Source organism: Argopecten irradians, chromosome 8, assembly GCF_041381155.1.
Source record: "Argopecten irradians isolate NY chromosome 8, Ai_NY, whole genome shotgun sequence".
NCBI classification, from domain to species: domain Eukaryota; kingdom Metazoa; phylum Mollusca; class Bivalvia; order Pectinida; family Pectinidae; genus Argopecten; species Argopecten irradians.
This window is the reverse complement of record NC_091141.1, coordinates 36,213,935-36,226,035: the sequence shown is the minus strand read 5'-3', so window position 1 is coordinate 36,226,035 and position 12,101 is coordinate 36,213,935. Positions and strand designations below refer to the sequence as shown.

The window sequence follows — 12,101 nt, the reverse complement described above, 5'->3', positions numbered from 1 at the left end:
AAAATACAAAAACAATAAATCTGTCAAAACCAAAGGGAGATGACAATATTTATCTTTCTTTTTTGTAATAAATGAGGCTGAATTTGCTGCGGGACTTTTTTTTTTTTCGGACAGAGAATCACGAACAGCCTATTCAGGTTAGTGTTAAGCTCTTAAATATTGGGGAGTGAAATCGTGATCTGGGCGATCAATACGTCCAGCAAATGGTAGCAACGTACATCAAAATTTATGTCATGAATGGCTACTCTGGTGCTCTGTTCTCATACAGTTAAAGTAGTGTACCCTTTAGCTGTGTCAGTAATTTGCGACCATAATGGAAGTTTATGGATTGTTACTATGAAATACTCGGCAATTCTGTCAGACTGTAACTGTCATGTAGGCCAGGAGTTACTTAAAACATTGGTCCGTGATGGCTTATATTACAACAGAATGGACATTGTCTACACATCTGGTTCGTGATTCAAGCTTATTGTGGTGGCTTTATGTTACCAATCATTTGTAGACAAGTCTTATTAAACATTTTCGGAAAGATTCATTGACAATAATGTGTAAATTTGGAGACTTATCAAACAACAAGAATAACTCTGTATAATCAAAATTCCTACTATAAATTTTATTTCACATCTCATTGCAAAACAAAATTATACATCTTATAAAAATCAATTTCAATGACCCAGGTGTATAAATGCAAGGAGTCTTAGTATAGGAGTGCTGGAGAAAACCCACATAATCGGGCAGGTGGCCCCTGACCTTTTCAGGTTCATATCAGAACCTCAGCTGGCTAGGTGAAAATGGTAAGCTACCACATCATCAGACAAAATCAGGTCTATAATAAGCCCCTCTCGGCAACAAGCCCACTCTCAGCAATAAGCCCAATCTCAACAATAAGCCATACTTAGCTATAAGCCCACTCTCAGCAATAAGCCCATTTTAAACAATAAGCCCAATCTCATCAATAAGCCCACTCTCAGCAATTAGCATCCTCTCAACAATAAGCCATGCTCACCAATAAGCCCTCACTCAACAATGAGCCCCCTCTCATTAATAAGCCCCTTCTCAACAATAAGTCCCCTCTCAACAGTGAGTCATTCTCACAATAAGCCCCCTCTCAACAATAAGCCCTCACTCAACAATGAGCCCCCTCTCATTGATAAGCTCCCTCCAAAAGCCCACTCTCATCAATAAACCTTCTCTCAGCAAGAAACCCCTCTCTTAACAATAAGCCATGCTCATCAATAAGCCCCCTCTCAGCAATAAGCCCTCACTCAACAATGAGCCCCCTCTCATTAATAAGCCCCCTCTCAACAGTAAGCCATTCTCACCATTAAGCCCCCTCTCAACAATAAGCCCTCACTCAACAATGAGCCCCCTCTCATTGATAAGCTTCCTCTCAACAATAAGCCCACTCTCATCAATAAACCCCTTTTCAACAATAAGGCCCTCTCAGCAATAAACCTCCTCTCAGCAAGACACCCCTCTCTCAACAATAAGCCACCTCTAAACAATTATCCCCCACTCAACAATAAGCCACCTCTAAACAATTATCCCCCACTCAACAATAAGCCACCTCTAAACAATTATCCCCCACTCAACAATAAGCCACCTCTAAACAATTATCCCCCACTCAACAATAAGCCACCTCTAAACAATTATCCCCACTCAACAATAAGCCACCTCTCAAACAATTATCCCCACTCAACAATAAGCCTCTCAACAATATCCCCTTTCAGTTATAAACTCCTCTCAGCAATAAGCCACCTCTCAACAACTCAGTAGTAAGCCCTCCTCAACAATAAGTCCACTCTCAACAATAAGCCCAGTCTAAATAATAAGCTCACTCTCAACAATAAGCCCCTTCATGACAATAAGCCTTCCTCAACAATAAGTCCCCATCTACAATATGCCTCTTCTCAGCCATAAGCCACCTCTCAACAACAAGCCCCCACTCAACAATAAACTTGTTTTCATTAATAAGCCCCTCTCAGCAATAATCTACCTCTCAACAATAAGTTTCCTCTTAGCAATAAGTTCTCTCTCAGCAATAAGCCCAATTTCAACAATAAGTCCCCTTTCAGCAATAAGTCTTCTCTTATTAATAAGCCCCCACTCAACAATAAGCCCCCACTCAACAATTAGTCCCCTCTCATTAATAAGCCCCTTTTCATCAATAATCAACCTCTCTATAATAAGCCGCTTCTCAATAATAAGTCCCCCCCTCAAAAATAAGCTTCGTCTCAGCAATAATCCACCTCTCAACAACTAGCCCCCACTCAACAATAAACTCCCTTTCAACAATAAGCCCCTCCCTGCAATAAACTTCTTCTCAACAATAAGCCCCCTCTCAACAATAAGCCTCTTCTCAGCAATAAGCCCTCTCTTAGCAATAAGCCCTCTCTCAGCAATAAGCCCCCTCTCAACAATAATTTCCCTTTCAGCAATAAGTCTTCTCTCATTAATAAGCCCCCACTCAACAATAAGTCCCCTCTCAACAATAAGCCCCCTCATCAATTAGCCCCCTCTTATCAATAAGCCCTTGATCGGCAATTAGCCCCTTTCAACAATAAGCCCTCTCGCCTTTTTTATGAAGTCTTTTTGAACTAACTAGGGTTTAATAATCTAGTGACATTCTAAGCCTCCTCACTACTTTCTTATTCTATTTGTTCGAAACTTTGTTATTAAATGTATTGCTGCATGGAGATCAATCTGATTTTGGATAAAAATTATTTTAATTATCATTCAACAATCTCATCAATAAAGGCCACTTTTATATGAATACACTCAAGAAAGAACCAAAAAGGGTAATTCAGATTATTGCGATACATGATTGTTTCTACAACAATAGACTTTCAGAATGTGAGAGTTCCGAAGACTATACACCAAAGTGTTAATAACGCAATGTGTCCATCCGGTGTAAACACTCGACACTACGATCATAGGATCCCGTGTGGGAAATATGGAAATCACCAGGAAAGGTGTGTATAGTACAGAGAATGTGGTCAGTATCAAAATCACAGTGATAATCAGATGCATATCCTGTTTGTAACGTGTATAAGACGTTAATGTCTGCACGGTTGCCCGCTGAATGGTCGGTCTTGCGTTCACCATGAATCTACTCTTCCATACTTTCTTAATCATTGCGATGTAACAGAAGGCTAGAACAGGCAAGCTGGAACCACAGAAAATAGCAATGAATGTACCAAAGGAATCCTTATTGAAAGGGTGGCAGAAAAACCTGGTATGGTCGTATTTAAACTGCCCCCATGCCTCCGTAACAGGAAGTAGTAATATTATGGGATAGATGCTCCAAGAAACTGCCAGCATTAGAATCTTGTTCCATCTTCGTTTATAGATTTGTTCATATTTGTTGAAATGTACGATAAGTATATATCGATTAACAGAAATTAATATTAAACCAATTATCTCTGTGCCGACAATGCTGTAGGTAAAATATCCCATAATCCTACAGAAAGTTGTGTCCGCCTTTTTAGTTAAGTGGGGGTCACGATCGGTAAACGAGAGGTATGCAATATAGGGTAGTGTTGATACACATGGGATTAAGTTTAATATGATCAAATTTAGAACAAACAACATGGCCGCCTCCTGATGCAGCCTCGTTTTGATAATAGCCACGATGGTTCCGATGTTAGCAACACAACCTAGAGTTGCGATGGTTGTTGCAGCAACATTATGAAGGAGTATAGTTTCCATGGAAACAGAATCGAAGCCTGTTTTATTAATGGCTATTGGTCCATGCATGATTATAGTCTGATTATACAAAACGTTTACGAATTACGACGTGATCTGTGAGCTCAGGTAATAAAAACAGTCATCACGGCAAATAAATGGCAGTCAAGAGGAAAATTTACAATTACACAACTCTTTCCTTAATGTCCGTTATCGAAGGTTAGACAAATACAACACTGTTAAAAATTATTATCCTACGTCTGGCATTAGATCTGCGTGGTTCTAGGTTTTGATATAGTTTATACAAACATTACCACAAAGTCCATTCATGATCCGTTGCTTTCTACTGTGGGTCATGACTGGAACCATTTCTTACACTTTTAATCCAACTCACTTAAACGATGTCTTCATTCATCATTTTGAAATAAGATTCATCCCAAGATGTCACTCAAGAATCCACAATTTGTCATGAAATGTCTGAATTTATCACATTGGGATGAGATCTAAAATTGTGACTTAAGAATCACAATGTCAGGAACTTTCATCATGATGCTTTTTTAATTCAAGAAAGTTTCAGAATAATTTATTTCATCGTCATAAATCCATAATGTCACAAAAGAGGCTTCCTTCATTTCATTGTGCTGATTTCTTAATCCAAAATTTCAGGACAATATACTGATATTATTAATCCATTTCATGTGAATTCATTCCACCATCAATAATTATCTAAAAATGTTAAAATATGTAAGTCTTTATCCATTTTAAGATAACATAGTTTATCATCAATCCATCAAAATTCATTAATAACATACACATTTCAATCCAGTTTGATGAATTTGTTAAGAATTCCGTCACATCAGATGAAAATTTTTTTCTTAATCTTTTTCCATCATTCCATCTTCATTCACATCTTAATCTTTAACAGCACATAGAATTATAACTTCTGTCAGACAAATTAATTCGTTTTATGAGTTAAAGAACATCTTAATTATTCCATCACATAAGATATTTGAATCACATCTTAATCCATCAAATCTTAATCTGATCACATCAATCTGTCTTAATGGTAAGCTATCATTATAACTTTGTCTTAAGCCATAGCCTTCATCTTATTCCTGGTAACATCTGAAACGAAAAACTCGTAATAAGTCAATCTGTGGGATTTAAAGTAATAAAACAAATAACATCCAGATTTTAATTAATAACTTAATTTTTATCTTGTTTGTATTTTCCTGTCAGTTGCTCACCTCTTTGTAGATTCATTTGTCAACAAATCGCGACAATCTGATAAGATGAACAACTCACCTAATTTGTTTTCATGTCGTACATTTCCTAAATGAATGAAATGCGTTGTCATGGATGTGACATTTTTACAGATGATATATTAGTTTTTTTCTCAGTGTAGTTACGTAACATCAAAGATGCCTGAGAAATATTTTCAGAATCATCGAATATGGTTGAAAGCCTTTCTCAGTGATAATGATGTGAAATGTCTTCATTTCGTGATTGACGTTTATCTTCAATATGAATCTCCGTCCAATCAGAATAAGTTGTCTCAGGATATGTCAACCAATCAGAATTCATGTTTGTTGTTGACACTTGACAATATTCCAAGTTGTTTTTTGAGATTTTTTGAGGCTGAAACATTGAAAAGTGTGATAAACACCAAAGATATTCAATCTTACTGTATAATTATGTGTAGAAGTATATTCATTAACTGATATCATACAAAATAATTAATGCAGCCATTGTATTGCAAATTGAATATTCCTGAATAAAACTTATTGCATTCATCAGTTTATGAATGAAGCTTTTGTTATATTCATAATATAAATCAATAAATTAGATTCAAAGCACCTATTCATATGAAAAACGAAAACACGTACAACTCTTATGAATATTGATGTGGATTAATTTACGGAAATCAATTAAACTGCAAAGAGTCGAAGGAAGAAAAGATAGAAAACAAAAACAACCACTTAAAAAGCTGGACACAAAAGAATTTCAGTACGCTGAAATGTAGGACACTCATTAGTGTGTTTACATCGTTAGAAAGGTCTTAATGATGTTGACCGAAATGAACTCTGTATGACTTATGGATAGTCGATATACGATATACACAATTTGTGATGTGTAGATATTGGTTGTATTGAGTGGACTTCTCGGATTGAAAAATAAAACAGAATTTTGAAATTGTTGTGAAAGGAATAACTGTGCAAATATTGGCAGAATTTGATGCGAGACTGTCATAGAGAAACATATTTAATATGTGTATCTCTAGTTATGTAAAAATGAATAATCCTGAGTTACTTGAAATTGAGAAAATTTATTGAAAGTGGCAACAAATAGGTTGGTATAAATTTGGCAGTGTACAGCAACAAACTTTGAAGAAACAAATCTTTCTTTGACCAGTACGTTATGTTTCATCGATATTTCTGAAGAAAACAGTGACATCAAAAACAGATTTAGAATTCCAAACTTCTCTCTTGTACATTCTATATGTATGAAGATTTACTTATGAAGATAAAGATGTATATAGATTGAGGATGTGTAGCAGACGACAATGTAGCAATGTAGCAGACGACAATGCAGCAGACGACAATTTTTCATTATAATGTCTCTTTTATTTGTTGCTTTTGAAAGTCTTTTTATGACCGTCTGCATACAGTAAAAAATAAAACTTAAAAATGTCATAAATCAGTCTATTGAATATTCAGAAATTTTGTTCATCATTATAAGATAACTCAGCTTGTATTATTTTAATGATCTTTACCAATATTTTCGTGGAGACATGCACTTTTTAATTTGAAATACAGAAGTTCCGAAAGATATCATATATAAGGATTCTGCACTGCTGACAAATGGTATTTTTTCGCTATCGAAAACAGGAGAAGACAATCTTACTTTGTGTTTTTCTTCAGTCGCAAAAGTTACTTTCTATACACCATTAACACAATTGAAAAGTTTGAGCTTCTTATATTACTTAAAGATAAAAATATTGAAATCGAATAATTAAAAAATTTCAATATTAGATTTTGGCAATCATTAATTTTGTGAAATAAATTTGACATTTACTTGAATTTTCTATGTCTCTATGCCAAAAGTGAGAAAGGTTTTAGCTTAATGGAAAAGAGACTTTAAGGATATATTTTGAGTTACAAGAAGAAAGAAAAAATGTGGTAAAAACAAACAAAAAAACAAATATGTTGAAAATAATAGTGAAATTAAAACGCAGCTTACCTGATTTGCCAATTTGTTGGTACCTGCAACTTCTCCAAATTTAAGATTTCTAACATTTTGTGTGCGATTACATGAAATTTTTTTTCTCAGAACAAACCAGGTCAGCTTCTGGTTGTGATTTGAAAATGTGTGGACACAATAAATAGTCATGAACAATTTTCCGAGTTGTGATTTTAGATAACATAAACATTTCAGAATGTGTGATATATTTAAACAACGGTTACGAATGAGCAGTGATGTGACAGGATATATACAGCCATTGTTTTATTGATGTTACCAGATTCCCAACGGGCCCATCCACATCATAATGCCCTTATATGGAAAGTTATCCAGAATTTCACAATATATAATATTCATTATAAAGTCCAATTTTACATGCAGGCATTATCATTTGTCATCACATTTGATAGAATTTTATTCATACATCTTTATTATTATTATCAATGCTGGTACACCATGCTATTACCCATCTGACTTACGACTGTTGCAACAATGACAAGACATTCAAAAATCCAAGATGGTGGCCTAATAGATCAACGTTATCAGGCGGGTTGTCTGCAAATAAGACCCCCTCCACTTTTGACCTTTATTTCTTCTCTAGATGGAGGGTCTTATTTGCGGTTAATGATGAATGCTGGTCTTGTGGATTTAAACATAATTGACACAATACTTCTAATTCATACACTTTAATTTCTTTGATCAAGGTACATAGTAGATATCAGTATGTAATACGGGTTAAAAGGTCAATCAACTACTTCTCCTGTTCCCGCTCAGAAGTGAGGGAAGTCTCAAGCAAGGCAATGTCCATGGTAAAATGAAAATGAAGGAAATCTCAGTCCTCACGTAGATTTACATAAGTGAACCTTGGTGAGGATATACTGACAACTAATAAATCAGTTGTCGCAAACCCGAATTGATCAAACTATTGATAGATTAATTTTAGGTGTGAGCCCATGGGCAGAGAATGTGACTGCAATGGACTCAGGTATATTGTCGAATATTGTACAAAGCCTGATGACCTCACAAAGAGAAATGCTCAGCTAGTAACCCAAAGCCTTCCTAGCAAAGACAAATGCTCAACTAAAAATTTTAAGCATTCCTCACAAAGACAAATGCTCAACTAAAAATCCAAGACCTTCCTCATAAAGACAAATGCTCAGCTGAAAACCCAAAGCCTTCTTCACAAAGACAAATGCTCAGCTAAAAAACCAAAGCCATCCTCATAAAGACAAATGCTCAACTAAACTAAAATCCAAAACCATCCTCATACAGACAAATGCTCAACTAAACTAAAAATCCAAAGCTGTCTTCACAAAGACAAATACTCCGCTAAAAATCCAAAGCCATCCTTACAAAGGCAAATGCTCAACTAAACTAAAAAAACAAAGCCTTTCCAACAAAGGCAAAAGCTTAACTATTGACTCAAAGGAATTGATTTGGACTTAGATAGCGTTACTAGCCCTTGCAGCAATAAACCTTCAGGATGTGCGAGTTCCGGAAACTATACACCAGAGTATTTATAACACAATGTGACCAACCTAAATATAGAATGAATAACTCTGTTACAAGATCCTGTGTGGGAAAACTAGATATGACTAGAAATGGTGTAAAAAGAACGCAGAATGAGGTCAGTATCAAAATTACTGTGACAATCAGATGTATATCCTGTTTGTAACGTAGTTGACAGGAAGTTGTTGTCTGCTCATTGGCCTGTTGAGTCGTTAGAATTCCGTTCACTGTTAGTCTACTTTTCCAAACTTTCCTGATCATGGCGATGTAACAAAAAGCTAGGACAGGGAAGCTTGGAACAGCAGAGAGGATTAAACATGTTCCAAATGAATCTTGATTAAAAGGATGGCAAAGAAACATCCTAGAATCATATTTGAACTGTCCCCAGACCTCCGTAACAGGAAGTAGTAATACTATGGGAAAGATGCTCCAAGAAACTGCTAGCATTATTTCTTTGTTTCGTCCGTGTTTATAAATTTTTTCATATTTGTTGAAATGTACGATAAGTATGTATCGATTAACAGAAATTAGTATTAAACCAATGACCTCCGTGCCGAAAATACTGTTGGTGAAATATCCCATGATCCTACAAAAAGTGGTAGCCATTTTTTCAGGTACGTAATGGTCATGGTCGGTGAATGATAGGTAGGCTATATAAGGAAATGTAGACATACATGGAATCAACTGTAGAATAATTAGATTCAACACAAACAACATGGCTGCTTCCTGATACAGCCTCGTTTTCAGAATAGCTACAATGGTGCCTATGTTTGTTATACAGCCAAGTGTTGCTATGGTTGTAGCCATAACACGATGGACAAGGGCTGTTGTTTCCATGGAAACCGTTGTGTTATTAGCAGCCATTGTTTCACAATCAATGAGACTCTTATACTACAAAATGTTTATGAATTACAACTAAATCTATCAGCACAAAAAGTAGAAATAGGAAATATATAGCAGTCAATGGAAAAATCTACCTGTTTATAGAATTTGGTTTGATAAAAATGTTCTGTTCAAAGTAATAGATCTTGCCATAGTCTTCATGGAACTTACAAACATTACCTCAGAGTCGCAAATGTTTCTTTTAAATTGTCCCATCAGTTGCTTATAACTGGAATTACAAATGAAACTTCAGCAATCAAGCACATGAAAAATTTGTTATCACATCATGAAATGTTGTCAGTCAACAAGAAAAGTACTTTATGATGAGTCATTGAATGTGATAATCTGTAATTGCTGGAGGTAGATATCAATATAATGTTTAGAAAATCTGATCCATCAAATCTTCATCCAAAACGCCACAAAATAATGTAATTCCATCTTAATTCATCATGTCCGAAGTTCATTACATCTGCATCCATCAGTCTAATGATGTCTTTTATTATTGCAAAGTCATCTCAATCCTTGACACAGATCTTACCGGTAATCCTTAACACAGATCTTAATCCTTTACCTTTTGGAAGGAATATCTTAAATCACTGGCCTTCAGAATCAAAGCAATTAAAAATAATTAACATCATGTAACTATTCATTATTAGACAAATTTTTTTATCAATATTTCCAGCCTTCTAATTGTAAACATTGTTGATTTAACTTTCCAAATTCTGTGATGGAAGTCATTTTTGTCAACATTCTCGTACAACAAAAAGTCCTGCAGTGAAAAATTTTCTGATTTAAAAGTCCTCGTCTTCAAAGTCTATAATATGAAATATTTTCATTCCATGTTTCCCTATTATCTTCAAAATAGAGATCTATATCCCGTCCAGAGATGATGTTTCAGAACATCCTTGCCAATAAAAATTTTTGCAGAGAAACATATTTAGATTTGAAGTTAATGTTTTGCATGCTGAATATCCAAAATGTCTTGACATTCCATGCGTGCCAGCTAAGGTTATAATCTTCAATATTTAATAAAGTCCATTCCAGAAATGATGTGCTCATAATATCTCAGATCAACCAATCAAAATTTTGAGTTTCTTGCTGTCACTTAAACTTAACTCTTGATAAGTTGTCTACAAATGTTTGTATTCCAGGCTGTTGTTTATGTGAAGCGATGACTGAAATTTCATGGTGTGTGTAAAACACTTTTATGATCGGTTTTTACCAACTTAGGTTGTGAACGTTTGGTCATCTGTGTAAAATATTTATATTGCATTTCTTTTATGTAAATCAGATTTGGCTTTGGGAAACATATAACGCATCTATCAAATTATGGATGCTGCTTCTCTAATAAAGACCAATTAATTAGAGATTAAAAGCACAAACTCATGTAAAATCTCAAAAGAACCTGCTACATTCATGAATATGAATTTAGGATAATTTACTAAAATCAAAGAGTTGGCGAACGACACCCAAGCGAAATAAAGCAACTAGCAACATATCACTTTGTGTAAAATCTAAAAAACACTTCTTACATTCATGAATATGGATGCAGAAACTAGCAACATGTGACCTTGGTATATTGAAATGTAGTAACAAGGGGAGTATTCATTAGTGTGGGTATTATAAGATAAAATACTGTAATTTTAACTCCCTTCATTAATGCTTATCTCTGAGAATTTCTTTGTGCTCAACTTGATTGATCTTATCAGGAGTAGATTTACAACATTAGGGCATTGCTCCTGTACTATTTTCTCTCTACCTTTTGTATAGCTTTATAAAATTGTTAGCTCTTTCATATAAAATGAGTGTTAAATGAAGAGATTCCTTAATATTCACCCCTAAAATTGCATAATGGACTGGTCTAGTCTTTGAATTGGTAGAGTCTAAATGTGTCTTCAGGGGTGAATGAATTAAGTCGTATACCTGAACCAAAAATTATGGATTTTTATTTTTGAAATATAACTGTGAAACAAATTTGATGATTTTGTAGTCCCAATAGTTATTAGCTTACATTTAAAACAACACTTATCACTTCTAGAACATTTTAAATAGATTAATCAAACGTTTATTTCCATATTGGGCGTATAATAATGACAATGGGAATAATTCATGTACCACGTAATACCCAATAATATTGGTGCAGTATATTGTATCTCCTGTGGCGATGGAACTTCTTTGAACTCTTTATAAGAGCTGTTTGTAATCTTTCTGCTGAAATGATGTTAGTGCAGGATATCATCTTTTAACATCAGTCCCAAACAAATGTTATCAGTGTCACGTGGTACCCGGTACATGAATTAGTACCTTTAATTCTCGTTTCTCAGAACAAATCAGTTCGCTTATTATTTCATCATACAGGGATATATCATAGAGGCATAAAAACAATATGAGATATTTATATATACATTTCCATATGTGTGATATTAAGCATATCATAAACAAAGGATGGTTTCTATAAACAATGGTTATGGTTGGATGCTCCGGCCATTGTTTTACCAGATTCCCAGAGGAACAGGCCTATCCTTTCTAATGGAAAGGTGCTCATGTACTGCAATTTTACATTGGAATATCTCTTTGTTCTGATTGATAAACAATAATATAAAATAAAATAAATACTCAGTTTACCTCCATGCTGTGTTTTATAAGGCTTATCAGGCCATTTATTCTTTGTCCCACCCATTGTCATTAAAGACAAGTTTTTTTCTCCCATTCTTCACAGGGATATCCCGTGGTTGCTAGGGAAAAAATATCTCTATCTTACACAGGGGGTTGTAAGACGGCTCACA

General features: G+C 34.8%; 3 protein-coding genes across 3 annotated transcripts in view; 2 read left to right on the top strand and 1 right to left on the bottom strand.

Moving 5' to 3' along the window:
• The window catches only part of LOC138330246 (bridge-like lipid transfer protein family member 3B), a 93,499-nt gene that overhangs the window by 59,492 nt on the left and 21,906 nt on the right, over positions 1–12,101 (top strand). The window lies entirely within an intron of this gene.
• The window catches only part of LOC138328847 (bridge-like lipid transfer protein family member 3B), a 43,715-nt gene that overhangs the window by 22,871 nt on the left and 8,743 nt on the right, over positions 1–12,101 (top strand). The gene's annotated exons all lie outside the window — the stretch shown is intronic.
• Positions 2,809–3,788, bottom strand: LOC138328848 (protein trapped in endoderm-1-like). Its single transcript, XM_069275571.1, has one exon. The coding sequence runs from the start codon at positions 3,754–3,756 to the stop codon at positions 2,809–2,811; it is 948 nt and encodes a 315-aa protein (XP_069131672.1). The 5' UTR covers positions 3,757–3,788.

What these genes read in the sequence shown, in the direction of transcription:
- LOC138328848 (XM_069275571.1), bottom strand. Translation starts at nt 3,756, where the DNA reads ATGCATGGACCAATAGCCATTAATAAAACAGGCTTCGATTCTGTTTCC.